Source organism: Marmota flaviventris, chromosome 17 (assembly GCF_047511675.1).
Source record: "Marmota flaviventris isolate mMarFla1 chromosome 17, mMarFla1.hap1, whole genome shotgun sequence".
Classification (NCBI taxonomy): domain Eukaryota; kingdom Metazoa; phylum Chordata; class Mammalia; order Rodentia; family Sciuridae; genus Marmota; species Marmota flaviventris.
This window is the reverse complement of record NC_092514.1, coordinates 48,225,572-48,249,941: the sequence shown is the minus strand read 5'-3', so window position 1 is coordinate 48,249,941 and position 24,370 is coordinate 48,225,572. Positions and strand designations below refer to the sequence as shown.

General features: G+C 33.3%; 1 protein-coding gene across 5 annotated transcripts in view; it reads left to right on the top strand.

Annotated features, from left to right (window-relative positions):
• Nucleotides 1-24,370, top strand: part of Stxbp4 (syntaxin binding protein 4) — a 161,070-nt gene that overhangs the window by 21,215 nt on the left and 115,485 nt on the right. For 3 of the 5 annotated variants that reach the window (XM_027924780.2, XM_071603788.1, XM_071603789.1), the window contains exons 2-8: nt 1,113-1,189; nt 1,620-1,750; nt 5,395-5,527; nt 14,378-14,484; nt 14,666-14,885; nt 15,856-15,934; nt 21,249-21,343. In XM_027924780.2, the coding sequence (XP_027780581.2) occupies nt 1,704-1,750; nt 5,395-5,527; nt 14,378-14,484; nt 14,666-14,885; nt 15,856-15,934; nt 21,249-21,343 (681 nt within the window). In that variant the 5' untranslated portion in view covers nt 1,113-1,189; nt 1,620-1,703. The remainder of the gene's footprint in view (nt 1-1,112; nt 1,190-1,619; nt 1,751-5,394; nt 5,528-14,377; nt 14,485-14,665; nt 14,886-15,855; nt 15,935-21,248; nt 21,344-24,370) is intronic. The other 2 variants (XM_071603790.1, XM_071603791.1) reach the window with 2 other exon arrangements.

Genomic DNA, 24,370 nt, shown 5'->3' with positions numbered 1-24,370 from the left:
CCTCTACCCTAATGTTTTCCCTGCTATTCTCATGAAAATACCCCCTACACCCCACCCCGAGTTATTTCAGTGCTTTGGACAACTGAGTAGCTCTTCTCTCTGAGTCAGTACTGGCCACATCCCTAGGATTTTAAGCTCTTCAAGACACCTCTCTTTTCCTCATGGGGTAGTACTGCATAATTTTCTTGCTTCGTGGCTGTTGACATTGCTGCTGACAGTGTTGTTGCTTGGTGGTTTCCTTTCTCTTGCTGCTTGATATACTTCTGCTGTTCCTTTGCTTGCCACTGTAGGGGCTGTGATAGTTAAGTGTGCTTTGAACTCCCAGGCCAGTGAGTAACTGTGCTAAGCTCCTAAAAGGTAGTTAGCTTTTGTTCAAGGTATGTTCAATTTATTTATAGAAGAATCTATAATTTCTTCTGCATGCAATGGTTAGAAAAGAGATAGGATGAACCCTTGATTTGAGTTCTTTACCTCTGTAATTGGTTTACAACAAATATCCAATGTTTAAGGAAAATTTGGCAAGTTTCCACACATGTAACCATCGGTGAAACCATCACTACTCCTAAGGTACCTACTGTGCCTATGAAAATTGAGGCTTGAAGAAACCCCAAAAGCTCAAAATGGAACCAAGGTCTACTGAATCTCAAGATTCATACTAGATAGAATCTCTAAAGCCCAAGTTCTTGCTGGGGGGTAAAAATCACTATTTCTCATTTGTGTGGGGAAAAAACACAATCTCTGAATCCAGCTACTGCTTACTTCAATAAGAGAGTTATGCTAAATGAGCCTAAAGTGTTTTTCAACTATAAGTATCTTCTGTTTGTTATAAATAAGTTATATCTTAATAAAGTTAAATTTTTAGAAAACTGATATTTAGTTAAAAATGATGTCTCTACTTTCCCTCCCAAGAGGCAACTAATATGTATTGAAGAGGTTAAAAAAAGTAAAAATTCATGATGTTAGTGAGCAGGTTCCTTTTCTTCATTCATGTCTTATGCAAAGGTAATAAACCTCTGTTCAAATTCAGTTTGTTTTAATTAAATGAAATTGTACTATTCTCTGTAATTTTCACAGTGGAGCTATATGAGACTATAATTTTTTTCTTTTCATAGGGAAGTGTTTAAGAAGATCATGGAGTAATATGAGTCAGAGTAATAAAAGATCTGCAGGAAATCCCTCAAGAGAGTTGGTGAGATGATAAGAATTTCTGTTTTCTTCAAGTGTGTTCTATAATTATTTTTCTAATTGTGAACATCATAGTCTTGTGCTCACAAGAGACATTTTCCTCAATCTTTTATTATTGTGTGATTTGTTAAGCATATCAGTGGTGGAAATTATAATAATTACTACCTAAAGCTTTGCTGCATTCTTCACTTTTGCCAGAGAATTCAGATTTTATATAGATATAGTTATTCATAATGATGTAGATATAGGCCAATCTATCTAGAGAGCTATCATTACCTTTAAGATATTATCATCAATGACTAAAATGCTATAGCTCAAAGTACACAAAATATATAAAACATCTGTATATGAGCATATATTGTTTATGTAAATAATATACAAAGTTGGAGTCAAATTTGACTATTTTAATATCTATTCATTTTCTACTGTTTCAGTTTTAGGAAAAGAAGAATTTGTAGACCCTTCACCAAATTCTTCATTTATACCACTGTTAAATCCAAGGCACCTGTGGTGAAAGCATGAATAAAAACACATCTGCTACAGCATCATCTGGTCTACTTGAAAAGTAATTTAAATCAAATTCAATGTGTTTTAAAATATTGAAGTTTGAAATATATAGACTATTAATGAACATTTCTTAAAAGTTTTTATACCTACCTTTCTCATGTGGTCTAGGACAGCAGTGATGAGTAATGAGTAAAGTAATACATTGAATTACCAGTATTTCAGTGTGTGTTAGTCAGCTTCCCAAATCTGTGACAAAAATACTTGAGTTAATCAACTTATAAGGAGGAAAGATTTTTTTGGCTCATGGTTTCACAAGTTTCAGTTCATGATCACTTGGTGCTGGCACTTTGAGCCTGTAGCAGCATAGTACATGATGACAGGACCACATGGAGGAGGAGTTCTTTCTACCTCATGGTGGCCAGGAGACAGATCCTAATAGCTCCTTCAAGGCCACGCCCTGGTGACCTAACTGCCTCCAACAAGACCTCATCTCCTAAGAGCCCACCACCTCCCAGTAGCACTACAGGCGGGCAACCACGCCTCTGAACACATGGGCCTTTGGGGGACACTTCTAAACCATAACACAGTGTACATCAATGTGTGGGACAAATTCTGCATTCTCTTTAAAATGGCCTGTAGAAATTAGACTTTTTAAAATTTTCATTTGATTTTTTTTAAATATCTAAAAGATTTTATAATTCAGTGTAAAAATCACATAGTATAAGATTAGCTTTGGCTAACTAACCATTCCAAAGCACCTTAAAACAATAAGAATTCATTTGTTCTTACAATTCTGTAGATTTGCTGAGAAGTCTGGTCTATACCAGATATGCAGAATGGCTCCTTCAAGGAGAACAGATATAGACCTTACTTTTAATATAAAGGAGCGGTAAAGTCACAATGTCAAGAGGCATGCAACCAGGGATAGAAAAAATTAGTGGCCATTTTGCTAACATATAAATATATTGACAATGTTTAATTGGGAAAGTCTGGCTCTTATTCTTATCCTTCCCTCTATGTCCTTAATCATCCTATAGATAACTTTTTATTCTTTTTTTCAGTGTTATTTTTGTATAAATAAATGAATGCATATATAAATACACAAATATTATATACATAATATATAGACATAATTGTATATATTTGGATTCTACTCTCCAAAATATTCTAAACTAAAAGTATGTTACATATATACTCTTTTGATCTTGCCCTTTTGTCTTAAAATTATTTCCTGATGATCACTGCAAATCAGTTTATAAAGATTATTCTTGTTCCTTGTCAAAATTGCATAATAGTCTCTTCCTGTGTATGTGCTGTAATTTGTTCAGCCACTAACTTCTTGATGGATAATTGGATTGTTTGCAATTTTTGGTAAGCACAAGTTATGCTAAAATGAAGAATCATTGGACTTTTTCCAAGAATCTCTTTGAGAATGGGATTGCTAGATTAGAGGGTAATGTTTTTGGAGGGGTTACTAAATTTGAGTTTTTGAGGTTGTACCAATGTATAAAAGTGCCTCTTTACCAGGTTCAGTAACGCATACCTGTAATCCTAGTGGCTTGGGAGGCTGAGGCAGGAGGATCACAAATTCAAGGCCAGTCTCAGCAATTTAGTGAGGACCTAAGCAACTTAGAGCCTGTCTCAAAGTAAAATATAAAAAAGGGCTGGGGATGTAGCTCAGTGATTAAGTGCCTCAGGGTTCAATCCTCAATACCAAAATGAATGAATGAATGAATGAATGAATGAATGAATGAACCTCTTTTCCTATAGCTTTGTGATCAGAGGATTTTGTTCAGATTTTAAGTATTTGTCGATCTGATAAGTAAAGAATAATAGCTCTTCTTAGTTTTAACTTGTAATTCTCTTATTACTGCTAACTGTTGATCAGCTGAACAGCTTTTAAAATTAAAAAAATAAGTAATCTAAATTCTTAAAAGGGTAATTTTAAGATCCTAGTCATGTGATAAAGTTTTATGCTATCATTGAAGTTTATGTTTAGAAAATCTTTTAACAGCATGGAGATTGAATATAATAATTCTGGGGGAAAAACAGGACCTATAACTGTTTATATAGAGCAATGTTAATTCAGAAAGAAAAAATATAGATAGATTTGTAGAAAGAAGATTAGAAGTAAACATACTGCTTTGTTAATAGTGCATAATCTGTTGGGATGAGAAAAAGAAGGTTTTTTTTTTTTACTGAAATAATAATATATGCTGGATGCTGTATATAACCTTATTGAAGGAAATTCACATTTAGGTTTGCTAATGAGGTACCTTAGTTCCCTTTCTCTCTGTCATCTCTCCCATTTCTAGGCTTCATTCGTTTATGCTTTTGCAACCTAATATCCCATGAAGAATGGGCTGGAATTTATGTTAGTGGAATATTTTAGACCCAGTCCTCTCTGCCTTCTGTCTTTTTTCCTAGCTAATTGCCTATTACCCTAGTAACTAGATAGGCTTTCTAACACAAGCACTGAATTCAGCATAATGCAATCCTAAAGGATGTACAGATAGGGAAAAAAATATTCAATAACAGGAGATTTTGTAAGTTTTTAAAATTTCTTTTCTATTTTTCATTATTATGTAACTTTTGAATATAGCGGTTTTCTTAAAGGCATACTTAGAATTTCTGTGGCAGAAGCTAAGAAAGCTTTTTCTAAGAACTATAATCATATGTAAGATATGAAGTAACATCTTCTTCCCTATCCCTTTTTGGGCTAGGAATTGAACTTAGGGTATCACACATGATAAGCACGTGCTCTACTGAGCTACACCCCATCCCCTAAAGTAACTCTTTTTTTTTTCCCCAAGGTTGACCTTATTTGATATATCTGAAGATAGCTGGAAGTCTCGTATTCAACAAAGACTTAATACAACTCATAGCACCCTTGTCTCTGAGCTTATATTACAGCTCTCTTTGTGACCTGGGTCACCAACTTACCTATCTGAATTTTGGGTATTTTAGGAAAGTGAGAGTAAGAATCTTACAGTTTGTGTTAATATTAAATTGGATGGCATCATTACATATGCATAAGCATATTACCCAGAACATAATACACAGCAGCCCTAAGCTTTATTTCAGACTTTATTCAAGTTATTCAAACAGTAAAATACTCTGCTGACTGGAGTGTTCGGGAACACCTCTTGGTGATATACCTTTTGCAGAATTCTCTGACAGTTCCTTCTTTTCTAATGGCAGGAGTAAGTACTTCATAACAGGAAAATACTCTTCCTAAGTTAAAAAAAATGAAATGTTTTTTGAGATTCAAATGAAAATGATAATTATTTTGCTTTAAATGTCCATAAATATGTCTTTTAAAATTACTTACCGAGTTCATTAAAATATTTAGTTTTGAATTCCTTCAGTGTCGTCCAATAATCAACTGAAAACAAATCTCTTCAGTCACTCTTAATAAATCCCTAAATTTACTTAAATAATATTTTTAAGGTATTTTCTTTGTTTTCCCCCAAGAAATAAGTATTATACCATAAATTCTTTTATGCTTTTGGTTGTTTTGGAAGAAAGAATTAAAAATAATGTAAGAAAATTTGATTGTTTTTCTGTCACCATACTTTTTAAAAGTAGGCTTTAAGTATATTGGTTGTCTAGATCTAAGAATTTGATTTAAGAAGTAATTGAAAGAAGACATAGGTATAGATCTCTAACCTAACCTGTGAATACTAATTTACTTTATCTTAGGGATCCTGCCTTTCAGATGATAACAGTTGCCAAGGAAACAGGACTTGGTCTAAAGATCCTAGGAGGAATTAACCGGAATGAAGGTCCATTGGTCTATGTTCAAGAAATCATTCCTGGAGGAGACTGTTGTAAGGTAAAAATGAAAATAAAAATACTCCCCATTAACTGGGCATGGTGGCTTATAGCTGTCATTCCAGCAACTCAGGAGGCTAAGGCTGGAGGATCACAAGTTTGAAGTCAGCCTCAGCAATTTAGTGAGACCCTGCCTCAAACTAAATAGTAAAAAGGGCTGGGGATGTGACTCAGTAGGTAAGCACCCCTGAATTCAATCCTTGGTACCAAAAAAAAAAAAAAAAAAAAGATTGAAAAGCAAATAACAAATACACTCATGCCAGTAGTAAGGTTTGTTTTCCTCTTTTATCAGCAAAATTTTAGTGTAAATTGAATGTCTTCATTGAAAGATAAAAAGGAACCAAGAAAAGACCTTAAACTCAGGAGCTTTACCCTAACAAATGAATAGGTTCTTTACATATAAAAATAATAGACATACTCGACTAACTAAAGGTTACATATTTTTTTAATTACATACGGTTCAACTTTTAAGTAGAGTTAAGAGAAATTTTATTTGAAATCGTGTTATCTGGATGGCATTCTAAGTTTGGGTTGGGTTAGATCTGTTCAATTTGAATTACATTCACTATCTTCCCCTAAATGCAAAGTCAAACAAAATAAGCAAAAACAGCAAACAAATCTATTCCTTTCTGAATTTTCAGTAATTCTTATTGAATCTGTTAATTATGTAACTCATTAGTTGCCCCCAGGAGAAATTGGGTTTAGAATTAAGACAAAAAATATGGGCTTTTAAAATGAATTAGAAAGTTTTTCTCTCAACATCTTACTTTCCCTTGATGGAGGAAAGTCTTACTTTTCTTCAATGTAGTAAATATGTGATACCATGAGTTCCTTTTTGCTCTGGGTGCTAGGAAGTGCAGACGCAAATTTGAAGCAAAAGACCAGCAACTTCTTTAATTATATTTTCATTGTCATTTATTTTGAATTTCATTTTCTATTTCTGTTTTATTAATATGGTTATTTATATGTGTGTGTGTGTGTGTGTGTGTGTGTGTGTGTGTGTGTGTGTAACTTGTTAAGAATGCCTCCAGTTCTTTTTGGAGAGATATAGGATATAAAGAATTTAATAAAATATTCTGATAATACCAAGCTAAATAGCCTGAGAAAGGATTGTCTGTTATTAATTTTGTTCTTATTCTTTTTCATCCTATTATTATCCTTTTTGTTTTGGTTAAATATATAGTCCCACCTTATCCCCTCTCCCACTAAAAACACATAGCAAGCAGTTTATTTTCTCAACTAGATTTTTTTTCTTTGTTATTAAAAAAAACTCAATTTCAAAATAGGTACGTTTTAGTCAGCCTGTTTACTGCTGTGACCAAAAGACCTGATGAGCAATTTTAGAGGAGGAAAAATTTATTTGGGCCTCACAGTTTCAGAAATCTCAGTCCAGAGATGGCCAACTCCATTGCACCGGGAGAGTGAGGCAGGACATTACGGTGGGAGAGTGTGGTAAGAGAAAGTGGCTTAGGACATGGCTACCAGGAAGAGGAGAAAGAGAGCATTTTGTCTCCAGGGACAAAAATATATACTCTAAAAGCATATCCACCGGTGACCCACCTCCTCCAGTCACATCCTACCTGCTTATAGTTACCACCTAGTTACTCCCTATCAGGGGATTAATGCACTGATAAAGGTAAAACTCAACCTAATTATTTCACCTCTAAAATTTCTTGCATTGTTTCAAACAGGAGCTTTTGGGGGACAAAAAAAAGTTATGATTTCAGTTGTTTGTGCATATTTGGATAATAAGACATTTTCTAAACGTACTTTCTAATATAATAAGTTCAAGATGGTATAATGATAAAAATTTTTACTATTCAATTTAAATTACTAACCAAATAAGAACATAATTAGATGTTAAATGTAATTAAAGCAAAAAATGATTACTGTTTTCCTAAAGAATGGAGATATTTAGTGCAACTGTAGTTTTAAAGCTGAGGGATGGAATGGTGAGTGGAAGGTGTGGGTATTTCTTGGATTATATGTGATATAATGCAGTAATGGATCAAACTGCCTAATAAGTGATAGGAATTCACTTTTAAGACAAGTATCAATTTGTTCTTTTTTATGTACTTGAAAAGCATATGAATTAGAGTAATAAATTGATAGTGTTGGTGCAGAATTTCTGACTCTTTATATGCTCTCAGTGATTATAGACTAAGAAATTATTCCCATGATACGTACTTTTTTCTTGTTTGTTATTCTAGGATTATCATTTGAGAGTATCAAAACAAAACTTTGAATGGACTATATTCTTTGTTTACCACTAGAGGGCAGCATAGAGTTATTAATGTTCTGGCCATGTCCAAAAGATGGAAACATCCAAAATAGAGAAAGGTGTAGCAGAATAAGTAGTTTTCCAGAGCTCATATCCATTTTTTAATATTTCCTCAATATGGAGTACTATATTTATATTTTCTCTGTAAACACAAAATTGATACACTTTACTTTAAAATATTAATAATAATTTACTCACTGAGTTCCAAATACTGTTTTAAGCATATTAATAAATTTCTAATCTGCAAAATTTTCTGAATAGTAGGTATTTTCATAGAATATAAAACAAAAGCTTATAAGATTATCCTTATCAAAGTAGTATTAATATTTTTTTAAAATGCATGTAAGTGCTGTAACTTGTTATAATTTTGTTTTAATCTTATAATGATTCAGAATCAACAATATAGGCAATCTCACACTTATGGCTAGATTACGTTTCATTTATATCCCCAAACTCTTCAAGCAGTATGGAAATTATAAGAATTTTCTTTAGTTAATTTCGGTTAGCCAGCATCACCCCTAAAATGTTTTTCTCCTGGCAGACATGAAAATATAAAATTGGCTCATTAAAGCCAAAATGTCATGTTTCTTGAAAAACATTCAGAGTTTATATTTGAGATATCAAGAATACAGTTTTCCAGTTAAGTAGGAAAAAAGATTCTCCTAGCTCTAAGAGTAGGTAGCCTATAGCTTGAGAACAACTACACCAGGTACTGAATTAAGGAAATATGGGAACCCCAAGGTCCTTTTCACCCAATCATCTAGCCCCATCCCATATTATTCTGAAGTGCTTAGCATTTAATCTTAGACCCTTTGTTGGCTTGGACACCCCTTTGAGCTTTATACACACCTACCAATTTCATGATAAAAATTTCCACCTGGATCTCTTATAGCATCTCAAACTCAGTATTTCTCAGGCAGAATTATTATATTTACCTCACACCCTCATCTTATCTTCTCATCTTCCCAAACAGAAAATTCTTCCAGTGATGAGTGACACCTTCCAGCGGCACCAAGTCAGCTAACCAACAAACTTCCTAGCTACTTCCTCTCCCAGAATAACCATATCCAATTCATTGGAACATATTGTTGACTTTTCTACTCTCTAAATATCTCATGAGCCCATCTCTTTTTGATCTCCACTCTCATCACCACAGCTTAAGTGAGCATCAGTTTTTAGCATCCCTCTCTAAAGCTTTGCCTGCTCTTCTGCACTATGCCTATTTCCCTCCCATCCTACCTATTGCCTGCAAGGCTCTAGATAGTGCATTGTCTACTCTAGTCCTCCATCATGTGCTTCCCCACTGACATTCCCTCTAATCCTGAAAGATTAGTTTCTTGTTTATCTCATATGCTGTTCCTCTAGACTGGAAATAGCACACTCGTCTCATTCCATTAATTCCACATATCAGTTCCAAAGGCCCCTGCCTAAATGTGTTCTCTATTCTCTTCCAGTGTGACTGCTTTTGTTTTTCCTATAGGTGCTCCTAGATCTTGTTCTTTCCTTCATATCACCTACCTCTGTTGTAATGATGCCTGGATATATGTAATTGTTTTATCAACTCTGGCTGAACCATAAGACAGTATGTTTCCTAAGGACAAGGATTCCAATTTTATTCACAGTAATATTGTTGGTATGATGCATGACACATTTCAATTGCTGAATTAATATTAATGAATGAATGGTCCCTTGGTTATTCTCATAATTTCTGAGAATTATTCACCTGTCTATTTAGCATTCTATTGCTACCATCTGGATTTCACATCAAGATACTTGTCCTCTCCATGGCCTTTTGTGTCAAATTCTGTATAACACTTTGAAGTTTGCAAATATTTTTATTTCTTTTGTTGCAATAATGTAGAGGAAGCAGCAGAAATCAAAAGCTTTGTTTCAAACTTGATACTGTACTTTATATTTCACTTAGTAAATTCTAATACCCATATTGAAACATAGTCATATAAAGTACATATATGCATATGTATAGCTAAGAGTGCATGTAGTGCGTGTGTGTGTGTGTGTGTGTGTGTGTGTGCGTGCGCGCATGTGTGAATGTTTCCTCTTACCTCTCTGAAATTGGGATGGGTCTCACAATCAATGTCATTGTAATTGGAATCTTTTTTTCCCTAGTCATACATAAAGTAATAGTGTCTCTTACAATTAGCAGCATCTTACATTTGATAAATTCAGGATTTTTTTGTCAAGTCCTATAGCTAAAGACAAAGGTCACACAGATAAGTGTGGTGTCTATAAAGTTAAGTAGAGGGACACTTAATTTTCAAATGAAATATTCTTTCAATAGGCTGAACAGATCACTGGAACTGGGACCAAAGATTTTAGATAAATAATAGGGCCAGGCCTCTGGGTGGCAGAGTATGAAGGAAGCAGTGCCACTTGTGAGAGCAGAATGCATAACAGCAGATAGTATTCTCTTTGCAACATCACTCTCTTCTTTGCCATTATTATTTCTGTCACAGCCACCTTAATTTCTATAAGCTGTTCCCTGGATCTCATTAATTTATTATTGACTTATTGTATACTTATCAATGTGGTGGGGAAACAACTGTGAGAAGGACAGGGTTCTGGCCAACTGAGAGAATCCATGGTACCAGCCTGGGAATTACTGAATTAACAAGCTCAAATGCAGGGGCAGTGAAAGTAAATGTGAACAAAAAGGATGCTACAAATAAGTTAAATAAAAGTGCTTTTTGAGCAAAGAGGAAGAAACAATTAACTAAATCTGGAGAATTAGAGAAAACTCGCAGTAAAGGTAGTATTTGAATTTTGCTGTGAAATTTTAAGTGAGAATTCATCAGGAGAAGTGGAAGGGTATGTGGTGGCCTTCTGGATAGGAACCTGTATTTGTAAACCAATTGAAGTCTGAAAGACCATCGGTAGTTCAAGGGACACTCTCTGAAAACAGAATGAGGAGTTGATAGATGGGATGGAAGTTGTACGAAGAGGGTGGAAAAGTAGGTTGCAGGCAGCTTGCACTAGGTTTAGGAAGTTAAGAATTTTGAACTTTTATTCTACCAATAGGCAATCAACCAAGGTTCTCAATTTGAGAAGTAACATAATCAGATTTGCTGTCGTGTAAAGATTATTTGTAACAGAAAGTTGGATTAACCTCACCTTACACTATTTTATAGTTTATATATGTTATGTGATTCTTATAGAAAACTTGTGTTATAGATATTTATCCCCACATTACAACTGAGAAAAGGGATGGAGTCTCATAGAGGTTAAGCAACTTCCCTATGTTTATGTTAATAACACACCATGCAATCATTTCCAAGGGGACAATGAGCTTTCTTCCAATGGCTTTCTTCTGCTCTCAAAACTAATTGGGAACCGGGCGCAGTGGTGCTCGCCCATAATCCCAGCAGTTCGGGAGGGTGAGGCAGGAGGATCTCAAGTTTAAAGCTAGCCTCAGCAAAAATGAGGTGCTAAGCAACTCAGTGAGATCCTGTCTCTAAATAAAATACAAATTAGGGCTGGGGATGTGGCTCAGTGGTTGAATGTCCCTGAGATCAACCCAGGTACCCCCTACAAAAAAAAGGTAGGTGGCTATGTTCAATCTGTAGATCGTGAAAATATGGGGAATAAAGAGTTGGTTAAATCAGAATCATAATATCAAATGGTTTCTAATAATATGGTAAAGTATTATTAAGAAAATTACATAGTAAGGTTATAATTGGAAATAAAGAATGCTAGTAGTTTTTAACAGTACTACTTAAATGCTCAGGAATACATTATTTCAAGGTCTGCACAAATGTCAATGTGAGAGAGTTCAGACTTTGAAGTTGAGCATGTGAAAGTGCTTAGCACATTGCCTGTCACATCCTGTTGCTTGGGAACTGCTGAGTCAGAATCTAGACTATGGAAAAAGGCCTCTCAGCACAGCCCTGAAGTTAGTATCTTTACATATACATTAATCCAGCTGGGGCAGAATTCACTCCTTTAGAATGCTAGACTTTTACAGAAATAGCTTTGTTTTCATTTGCAGGTTCTAACTTTTAAACGGGTTCAGAAATTCATGTCATCGGCTAAGATCTTATTCCAGGAAGCAAAGAAAAGTAACTCACAGCTGTAAATACTTTTTAGAAAGTGTGTGTGTGTGTGTGTGTGTGTGTATAAAAATCAGAGTCAGAAAGCATTCTTCTTCTCTCTTCGGATTACTACTTTGTTGGAAAATGCTACTTCCTTCATTAGGGTACTTGAACGCAATGTGGGGTATAAATGGTCTTCATGAAATTTTCCCTCTGTACTGCTCACACGGCATAGCCTGAGAGGAGAATGTGGGAGGCTGTAGGTGGCCTCAGCTCTTTTACCCACCTGTGTTTTCTTAGCCTTCTTCTCTATAATCCTGACAAACTGTGATTTCTATTAGATATGCGCATACCAGAGTTATCTCCAAATAATGAAGAATTTAGTTCCAAGTTCATAATGAACAATATTGTGAGCTAAGCAACTCAGTGAGACCCTGTCTCTAAATAAAATAAAAAATAGGGCGGGAAATGTGGCTCAGTGGTCGAGTTTCCCCTCAGTTCAATCCCCGGTCCCCGTCCCCCAAAAGAAAATTAAATTGCAGGCTAATGTATAATATACTTAAGTGTCTGAGAATAGTCTTGATATAGTTGATTTAAACACATATGTAACAAAATGTTAATAAGACTTGCACCCAGGCAATACAGAACTGTGTTTATAAAGTCTTAGAAAATCAACAATTCTGTTTTATTGAGCATATAAGAAGGATCCAAATGGAAGATGTTTTTTCCATATTACTTTCTGTTCTACCATTGTTACTGTATATTCCTCCTCACACAATTATTAAATGTAAGAGATAAAAATGACTTATAATTATAGCTATTGTGTATTATGTTCTGACTTAGAAGTTATTTAATTACATATTTGTAATAGCCAAATGGTTCAAATTTTATATATTTTAAAATCAAATTGCCTTTTTTTGTTTAGGTTTTTTAATGTTTAGATTTCAGAAGATCATAAAGTTATAATGTATTTAGATAATGACATCTTTATACAGTAATTGGAATGACATATTCCTATCAAATCTCTTGATTTTATAATTCTGTACTGCCTGTTGTGTATTTATTTAGTTTTTCTATATATGCATTAGTCAATGCAAGAGATAATACCACATATCTTTGTAATAAACAGAAATAACTGTTTTAATAAAAACAGAAATAACTATTGTTATTTAGGCATAAAATAACCATCAATCACCATTTTTGTAAGTCATATGGTTCAGACTAATAATCATTTATCCAAGGAATAGGTTTTAGTAGGTAAGACTTCAAAATAAGATGTTTCCTTGAATTTCTGGAAATTACTTCAATACTATCAACGTGAATAATCTATCTTTTAAACCATACATGTTAGTCAGTTTTCCGTCACTACCACAAATACCTGAGAATAATCAACTTATGAAAATAAGTGGCTTATTTGGGTTCACAGTTTTTCAGGTTTCAGTCTAGATTTGGGTCCAAAGAGGCACCTCATGGCAGGATACATGGTGGAGCAAAACCACTTACCTCATGACCTGGAAGCAACAGAGAAAGAGAAAGAGACTAGAGTCCCACAATCCCCTTCAAGAGTCTTCCCCCAATGACCCCAAGACCTCCCATTAGGCCCCATCTCTTCAAGTTTCTACCACTTCCCAGTAGTGCCACCCTGGGAACCAAACATCTAACACCTGGGCCTTCGGTTGACACTCAAGTTCCAGATCATAGAACCTATGTAAGCTTTTCCCATAGTTATAGAATAATATTTCCTGCCTTAGTATGAGGATAAATGGAGAAGTATCTTAAGAAATGAAAATGAATAAAGCTTATTTCTTATTTCAGTTTGAATTAAGAGGAAAAAAAAGAGATGAATACTTGCTTAACAACCACAATAAATCTTGTAGTTGACATAGTCTCGGTCATTTAGGCTACTTATAAGCAAAGCCAGGACTTATCAAAGACAATGCCAGGTCTCCTGTTAGTATTGCTCTTGATTAGCAGGGTATGGCTAACACTGTAGACACAGTCAATTAGATCTAGTCACAGGAACCAATCTAGTAAAGAAGATATTTGATCATGAGCTGAAATGTGGATAGGTTAGCCAATCTAGTAAGAAGATATTTGATCATGAGCTGAAATATGGATTGATAAATATAATTAAGAGCTTCAGTTAAATTTTTAAAAATCTAGCCCACATTTATTCCAGAAATGATGCAGGAATGTTCAGAAATGAAGGTGAATGAATCTTGAATTCTGAAATATCTCATATGAGTATTTGGCTGGATTTTTCACAGAGCCAAAGAGTTTTATCAGTCTCATCTCCATTCTGATATGCAGGCCTAACAATTAATATAGGCAGGATTCCTTGGCATGCAAATTTTACTCACGTGTGTTATGAAGCCAGGCTTTTAAACATTTTCCTGTTGAGATTCTATAAACTTTTTTTTTTCACTCTTTCAGACATTCTTCCTAAAAACTTTTTATTGCTATAATTGTATCCACTAATTTTTAAAAAAATTAGTTTCTTTATAAATGCTATTGTTTTTGTTAGGATGGACGTTTGAAGCCAGGAGATCAACTTGTCTCAGTAAACAAGGAATCTCTGATTGGTGTATCATTTGAAGAAGCAAAAAGTATAATTACCAGAGCCAAGTTGAGGTAACGTTTCTATGCATAAGATAGAATGAGTCATTTAGCATGTCTCTTCAAAAATAGCAAAGATGTTTTAAGTACTTCAAATGCTTAAAGAAATATTTTAATAATATTTGAAACATTATCTTAGAGTTCAGTTGTACTATGTCCATTACATATCTATAAAGTGATTTCTTTGTAATGCTAGGTCAGAATCTGCTTGGGAGATAGCATTCATAAGACAAAAATCTGATGGCAGTCATCCAGAAAATCTATCATGCACATCCCTTTTACAAGCTTCAAGAGAAAATGGACCTCAGGCCTCAACATTTAGTCTTCTTTCTTCTCCCCCTGAAATACTAATTCCAAAGACCTCATCTACTCCAAAAACTCAAGCTGCCATTTTACCTTCTACTAAGATGAGTCAGGTAATCTTAAGTTTCTCCATTTATTAATTCATACATCCACTGTATGTTTTTATCTTGGTTAAATAGATACAGAATTGTGATTTGGGCCATATAGTTTCTTAACAAATTAAATAACTTTTTAAAAAACTTTTTTTTTCCTGTTTTAGATTTTATACTGTGTTATCAATAAATATGATTTTTCAAGCCAAGAATTCTATGTCCAGAAGCATAATCAGTTAGAAAAATATAAGCATGACAAAAATGGCACTATGGAGATATATCTAAATATCACTCAAAACTGTTAGGGAAGCAGTATTTAGTTTGAGACACTTACTAATGAGGTTCAATTAATTATTTCTGTTTTCTGCTTGACAAAAGCCAGACAGTGTTTTATTATTGTTTCTGTTGTTATTCCTTAGCTTATTTTCTACATAGTGAGGTTAATCCTAGTCATCCAATCTGTGTAGGTAATGCTCCTTACATGTGTATATTAGAAAATATCTTGCTTTATTGGAATCATAAAAATGGGGAATTTATAATATCAAAATTAACAATCATTATTAACTGTCGCATTACCTAGTTAATCAGTTATAAAATAGAGCATATACTATATAAATATCTGTTTCAGCTATAAAATCAAATAGGAAACTCAAAGAGGCTTTCAGTCAGTGAAATGAATTCCTTAAGGGTAACTTAAGTTTTAGGGATATGCTGATCAAAAACAGGCTCTTATTGTCATTTGAAGTTATAGTGTCTTAAAAGATAGGATATATGTCTTTATATGTTCCTGTCCTTGGATGTGGTAAAGCTAAAGCAACTGTTAACCTTTAATTCTAAAATGTTTTGTTTGAAGATAAATATTAGAGGTCTCATATTTTTCATAATATTACTTTAATCTCTTTAACCATTTTTTATGTTAACATAAACATCTAGTCTGATCTTTGACTTGCTTTAAAAAATGATATTGCATGTTTCTCATTTTCTTTCACAGATAAAAACTGAATACCATAAAACAGAATATACTCCAATTACTTCTACAGAGAACAGCCCTACAGATACGTCTATTTCAGGTAAATACACATTTAATTCCTCTTTCCTACTATTTTTTTCAATTTCTTTCTCTCAGTGTAGAGTACATAATGTGGTTTAATAGACTTTAAAGAAGAGCACATTATGCCTTTTTTCTGTCAGTGAATAAAAGAATAAAATGAATGTATTGTCAGTGGTTCCTGTTAGATCCTGACTTTCATTGGAAATTGCCCTGAACAAAGGTTGAAATTTTAAGAGATGCTTTTTCATAAGTGTCTATGAAGCTGTAATAGTTAATGAATTGTAGAAACCAAATAATGAAAACTCTTCTATAAATTATATTCGGTTACCTTGTCCTTTTAGTGAAATACTGAAAGGTACATTAAATGGATCTTTCAAAAAACTCGTCGGAAAAAGGAACACAGCTTAAGAAAATAAATTTTTTTTAAGAAAGCATATGAATATAAATTAGAAGGGCCATCAGTGTTGTAAATTCAACATTATTGGGTTTTAATTACCCTAAAATGATTTATGGAGTTTTTAAAACAATAAAGCAATACTTGTCTAAATTACCCATAAAGAAAAGGATTTTTATCAAGCTATAAATCAAGTGCTTATTAGCCCAAGTATTAAGGGAAAAAAACTTTCCCTTGAAATTATCTCCAAAATCTAAAGGAAACAATAATTTAAAAACTATACTTAATATGAACAAAAGCTAATTATATGTTGCTAAATTATAAAGCAGATTATCACCCTTATATTTTAATTTTTAACAGTGTTATTTACCTGAGACTTGCAAAGAGAGTTAGCTTCAATTAAATAGCTACCATACATGGGTTAGGGAGATAGCTCAGTGGAAGGGTTTGTATTTAGCATGCATGAAGTTCTGGGTTTAATCCCCAACACTGAAAAAAAAAAAAAAAAACAGAATTTATGCTAGATTTCATAGTAGTTTCCTTGGATTCAGATCAGTACTGACCAATGGGTTTGTAGCGATCTTTAGAAAAATTGTATTCCTTTTAATTTAGTGAGATTTATTGACTCCCAGAAACTTTGTTAGCAGTAATGCCCTTTACATAATTAATGTCCAGTCTACTATTATACTGTTTTTATTTTAAAGTGGGAAGAAAGAGATAGATGAATGAAGCAAAAACTAAGGAGATGTGGGATCGACATTGTTAGATGACAGAGGTCAAGGTCCTTTATTCCTTGATGCTATCATAAACACTAATTATGTAGCATTTATATCATGTTTTCAATATTTGAAGTAATTGAACTACTCGGTGCCTCTTTGAGCCATTTATTTATTCAGTATGCATTTACTAAATATATGTGTAGAAAACAGTACAGTTGGAATTTGAAAAAATTAAGATTCTTCTCTAAGATAATGGCATATTGTGAGATAAATCATGGGGTTAAAAATTCTTTCTTATTCAAATTAGAAAGTATTTAATTTCATGTATATATTTGTTAATATACATATGTTCTGATTTTATAACACCTTCACACAAATAATGTAAAGACATGAACAAAGTAAACTGAAGAAATAATGAATGGCTTGAGTATGATAAAGACTGTGATTACTACCAGGTTCTGAACCTAGACTTACACTTTTAAATCCTAACCCAGCATATTAGCTCTGTAACCTTAAAATAGTTGCCTCTTGGGGTTGTTATGAGGATTAAAGATCATAAGTGTCTAGCACTTAACATTGTAATTGGTACAGAAAATTTTGCCGTTGTTGTTGTTATGAATATTACAGAATCCTTACCTAATCTGTAGCTCAGATAACATTCCAGGGTATGTTTTTAGAGCAGACATGAGAGCTTCAACATTTGATTCCATTTTGTGACTTCCTTTCAACCCCTGAAACTGGTTTATACTAAGGGATTTGTTACAATATGCAGAAATCAGTTAAGAAAAACACCTTAGCAATGTCCAACATTATCCAAATATTGAAGGAAGTGGTACTCAGGCAAGAGATTATCCCAAGTTTGGAAAGTATCATGAGCACCAGGCATGGAGGTGCAGGTCTACAATCTCAGTGACTTAAGAAGCTAAGACAGGAGGATGGCAGGTTCAAGGCCAGTCTAAGCAACTTAGCAAGACCCTGTCTCAAAATAAAAAATAAAAAGGGCTTAGATGTAGCTCAGTGTTAGAGCCACCTCTGGGTTTAACCCCCAGTACCAAGTACCAAAAAAAAATAAAAGGAAAAAAAAGAGAGGCACAGAACTAGAATAAGCAAGATGTCAGGTGACCTTAAGAGGTAGGTCTGATTAGAGCAAAGAGATCTTGTAATCATTAATAAAGTGAGAGAATTTTATACCATTGACTAAGAAATGATGCTAGGTTTTATAATAGGAAAATAATGGAAAAATATTTTAAGTATGTAAGTTTATATAAAGTACATATTAAAATGGAATTTTTTCTAGGGTTAAAAATAACAATAACTCAGCCTCATTTTCTTATTTCCACATAAATATAAGGAGGTAAGTTACTTCTGGGCAGGGAGCAAGGAAAGAAGAAGCAAACTCAACTCTAAATTATCTCTTAAGTATCTTAGTATATTATGATTTTTCTTTTATAAGTACTTAATTATAGATTCTTTCCAAATTAGATCCTTAGCCATCATTTCTATACTCCTTTAGTTGATAGTCACAAAAATAAATGTTTTAATGTTAACCTCAATAAAAGTAAACTTAATAAGGGAGCTACACCTCTATCCCCATCTCAGTCATTCCAAGGTATAAAATTGATTAGAATTTTTAAAATCAGTATGATACTTGAATATTTTTAAAATCATTTATCCTATCATATCAATTTATTCAAAATCAGAGTTGTTTACTATTGCCACAAGTTAACACATGAGTTTGTGGGTCAGCTAAAAGTAAAGACATTGCTAAGGGAAGAAGAAATACTGTCATAATTTTAACAATGGCACAAGCTTTAATTCCTCTTCATCAAGTCTTTTGAAATTACACAAAGTACTGATAGGGAAAAATATCCTTTGAAGGTTCATGGAACTAATCAAATGGTATTGATCCTGCTCTTATAAATCATTCCCTTTCTTCTGCTTCTAAAAAGAGGAATAGGAAAGAAGATCCAGGAGAATGATATGTTTTTGAAAAGCGCCCCTCCCCCCCCCCAGAGAGGAGCAAATAAAGAGCTTGTTTTGATAAAGAGATGTGATTGGCTAATGAGGAAAACAGTCTTTGAGGTACTTTTTGGGTCAAGCTATTCCAAATTGCCAAAACATGCTGGTCTTATGCACAAGACCCTCTTAATTAAGGTTCATCTCACAAGTAAAGATTTAGAAAACAATGTTTTGTTAAGCCATGACTAAATATTGCTAAATGGGGTGAGGGGGGATTAGTATCATTTTATATTATCTCGTATTAACACTGTATCTCTGTGTTAATTTGGTTTTTGTAGTAGTCTTCTACGATTTTGTTGATTTTTACCTTTACAGCTCATATGAGATTATCAGTTTTATTCTTCCTACTATTCAGATGAGAAAACTGATATAAAAAAGGTTGGCAAATAAGAACACTGGTTTCTGTGTGACAAGAGATTAGAATTGTAACATTGTTATTATGTACTAGCTGTGTGACCTGGAGCCAATTTCTTTACCTTTTTGGGCTTTAGTCTTTGGGATAAGAATAGTCAACACCTATGTTATGTTATTGTTGTGAAGATTAGTGAGCTTAAATATGTAATTGATTCACTCCCTGGCTAGAAATAAGCGTAAATATAAGCTAATCTTTTGTTATTTCCACTATTAGACATAGCAAGTTTTTATGCTCAGATGTAGGGAAACGTGAGTGAGAAGCTTATGTTGGTGTTGTGTGTATCCCTGTCTCTGCTTCTCTCCCCCTTTATTCCTCTTGCTCTCATCTCTGTGTCCCTTCCACACACTTACTCTTTTTTTTTTTTTTTTAAGTAATTCAAACTTACTTAGTCTTAGTGAGGCCCTAGGTTAGTTTGGGTCCACCTAGTGTTAGTGTGTCTTAATTGCAGGTCAAGTACCAAGCTGGAAGTCAATTCCAAATCTAAAAGATGAAAAGTAAAGTTGACTTACTTGCTATTTTATCTTCCATAACATTTCACTCCATAAAGATCTTTTTTTTGCCATGCTGTAGGTTTGTTATAGAATTTCTCTTAAGAAAAAAATAATATTTAATATTTTTATCCTTCAGCCAACAATTAGATGTTATGATAACAAAGAAGATTTTCTAGCTTTTATCAGGATTGTAAAATTCTGTTACACTAAAGTCAGTCTTTATAAGGTTTATTTCCATTTGGAGCTAAAAGTCAGTAACCATTTTTTTTTATAATCTTGACACCTATAAGCTATATTAAAGATTTTACATAGAATGTTGAGGATGTGTTAAAGGTTTAGAGGAAGACTATTTATTTTCATATGCACTTCTTATGTTCTTAAGAAAGAGAATGCAAATCATTTTGTACTTAGAGACAGATGCTCTGAGAAATTAAAAAAAAATTAAAACACTGCATAAAGATGTGACATTTTAAGAAGTTTTTTTTCTCTTCCTCTTGTTTCTATGTAGAACTAGTAAAATACCATTTAAAAGTGTATTTGGAATATAGTGACAATTTAGGTAATAAGGATTGACATAAATTTTTATAGAAATTTGATTTACAAACTTTGGCATATTAATACAAATAGATTTTCAAGTTCTAGCCTCTTATGGAACCTGATTTCTTATTCACGTGACAAGGACAAAGGCATAATCAAGGGACATGGACAAGGTTTATTGAAAAGGTATAAGAAAATAGGTGAGAAGTATATTACCCTCAGTTCTTAAAAGTCCAGTTATTTACTTAAAATATAACCCTTCTATAAAATTAGACTTTTATTTTTAGCTCAAAAAGTTTTGTGTCTGTGTCATATTTTATGTGATTTAATGCAGACTTGAAATGATCTGCATTCATGGGTTTTTCCAGAGTACTTCCATAATTCACATAACAAAGCCATTTTGCCAATTTAAGATCATGATCTTTTTGAATTTTTAATATGACTTTTTTTGAGAAAAAACTTTTTAATATTACAATGATGGTCATAGTGTTGAGATGTATGTTTGTCTTTTAATATTTCCATGGGACTTCACAGTGCATAATTGGTACTCTTTTTATATCTTTGAGGGCTCAAGTAAAGCTGATTTATATGATACATTTTAAACTTACAGGGAAAAAAATTATGAAAACAAAAGTGAAAACTGCCAACTGATTAACCAGAATTATTTTTGAACAGCAGGAGCCCAGAACACATCCTGTCAAATGAAAAGTTCTATTCCAATTAAGTTTCCAATTAATGTGCACCCTGTTGTCTCTTAGATATTGCTCCTGCCTGGACTGATAATTATGGACCACAGGGAAAGAAGATTTTCCTAAATCCCTCTATTCGCCTTAAGGCAGAGAAACTGGAAATGGTAAATCCCTTAAATTTTCATTTTGCTTTGGAATACAGCAGGAAAGAAGTATTCTCATTCCTTGAGAGGATAAAGTACTGGAGCCATTTTTGCCTCAAGTTCTTTGCAATTGAATGAAGGGCAGTTGGGGTTTAGATTATTTAATTAATGTTTGCTTTTGGCAATTCATGGTGATTTGCTAATACAAAATAGAAAAAAAAACTTTGTAACTAAGTTGACATGCAGATAATAAGTTTCTTTCTCTTCTGCAATAAGAAAATAATGATGCTTTGCAATCTAGAATCAGTGGGAACATGGAATAAATTGAGACAAGGTATATTTGGCTTCATATATAATAGAAATAAATGCAATGAAGTAGCACTTCATTGTTGTTGTTGTTTTTGAATGCAAAAGTTGCTAAATTCTAAAGAACAAAATAGTTCTTAAATTTAAAAAGATTTTAGCAGTGTACTGAGGCACTAAAATATGGTCATGAGGAAGGCTGGGCATATAGCAGGATGGTAGAAGTGCTTGCCTACCATGCTCTGCATTCCAAGACCAGCACTGCAAAGAAAAGGGGTAAGACAAAAATAGTCCGGGGAAGAGTAGAGCATTGAGGACTATTGGTACCACATGATGGGTTCCTTACTTCTTGCCTTCTCAAAAGAAAGATTTGTCAGGAAACACAGATAAAATGAGCATAAAGGGTTTAAACCTTTAGTGAAGTGAAAGTTCACCCCCAAGAATGTAGAACAGGTCCCCATTAGTACCTAAGCAAAGCCCATAGGGAGTGATCAAAACCAGAGTGTAAATGATATTACAGTGGATGCCGTCACCCAAATAACAATGCCTCCTGTTCTGTATGCCCCAAAGTGGAAAGTTCTGAGGTTGGTTACAGCCCAGTTTCTTAGTTTTGAAAGGTTGTATCTGACCCTGAAGGAAGCGGTTTTCTGCCCACAGATTAGAATGCTCCTTTCTCCATCAAGACGGAATGAGTTCTATTCTTCCTTTCCCCATCCTGGGCTCATGTCTATCTACCTGCCTACTCTAACACTAATATATGTAAAAGAAATTTAGGATGATTATAAAAAGGGGAAGCTAAAGGTGGGAAAGCACTTTAAAACTTATCTTAAGGTAACCAGCAACTGAGAAAGAAAATGTGCTACATCTTTTTTTCTTCCCCCAAAGGCACAGAGGTTTATTTAGGAAAGTAGATACATATTGAAGAAAAGATGTGTCAATATCAAGAAAGCCTTCAGGGTAAAGCAAAGAATACACATTATTGAGGGCTCTCTTCAGGAGAGACAACCACCCCCCCCCCTTTTTTTTTTAATATAAATTACATATAAAGCTGAAGGTCCACAACCTCTACTTTCCTGTGAGTTGTTGTGGATTTTTTTCCCACATTTTAGAAAGAAGATGAAATTGCAAAGCTAGAGTGAATAAACATAGCATATATGTACTTACCCAACCTTTGCTCAGTCCTGTCTTTCTCATTGAAATTTGAAATTTGAACAGTGTAATTGTTCAAATGCTGACTCAATTTCTTTGTCATCCAAACTTTGCTAATTATGATAAATACTGTGCTACTTTGTGTATCTGTAGCACTGACCATCAGTCAGTGTTTTATTGTACGATGAGCTTTTGTGTTTCATGCTTTATCAGTGAGATCAGTTTCTTTACCCATAGTACCTCCTTCTGTTTAAGTACCTGACTTTTGCTTCTAGGAGAGGAAAGATTTCTTTTCTCATCTATCACTAAGTTCATGGCTGGCAGAGCACCTATAACAAAAAAGATTAACAAGAGAAATAGATACACATTTATTTAATATGAATATGAATTTTACATGACACAGAAGCCTTCAGCAATGAAGACCCAATGAAATAATACAGTCTTTATAATTTTTTGCTTATGTTTGGGATGAAGGTGAACAGTCATGGAAGAGTGTTGATTGAACAAAGGGGATATAGCTTAATAGTAATAAACTAAGGGAACTTAGAAAGTCCTGTTTGTTCAGGGTTTTCATTATATCCCTGTGTTTTAAGAAAAAGAGATGTATGTATCTAAATGACCACTAAATGCTTCAATAAAAGTACTTGACAGTACTATGAGAAATATTTTTAAAAACATATAGTAGATCTAAAATGTATACAATGGGAGGTTGTGATATAGTGACAATTTTTAATCATAGATCATTATATATAATGAAACTTAAATTTGTGCAAAAAATACATGATTTATATAAGCATGTATTGGCATTATGTTCATAGTAAAAGCTTGAACATAATGCCAATACATGCTTATATAAATTAACCAAGTTAATAGTGTTGCTTAAGCAGTAGTTCTTAAGGATGGGAGTATGATTTTTCTCCTCAGGGGACATTTGGCAATGTCTAGGAAGTTTTGATTGTCAATATTGGAAGACTGCCTCCAAATTAGTAATCAGTAACAAAAGATACATCTTAAAACTCTATGAAAATTTAAAACATATTTTAAATAATTTATAAGTCAAAAACACTGCTAATGAACATGAAAAAATATTTATTCTCACTTGTAATTAAGGGAATTCGAATTAACAACATAATATTTCATATCCAACATACTGACAAAAAATGAAAGTGTAAAAACAGCAAATGCTGTTGAAATGTAGAAAACAGGAATGCTTATATACTATTAGTATGCATAAGTTGGCACAACCAATGTGAAGAACAATTAAACAATACCTAATAAAGTGGTCACTGAATATCCCTAAGACTTAGCACTTTCTCTTCTAAGAATATACTGTGGAGAAATTTTCACACATCTACAAAAAGAGGCATATATATTTTGTAATCAAAATACAAATCAGAGTAATTAAAGAGTCCATCAATCATGGAACTTTTGGACAATACATTATTACTTATAGATAACAAACTACTTATGAATAATAAATTATAATGTATTCATACATGAAATACCATTTACAGTTAAAATAAGTAAACTAGTTTTACAGATAATATTGAGCAATTATAAAATAATAAGGTTAAGGTAAAATAAAACTAATTTGTA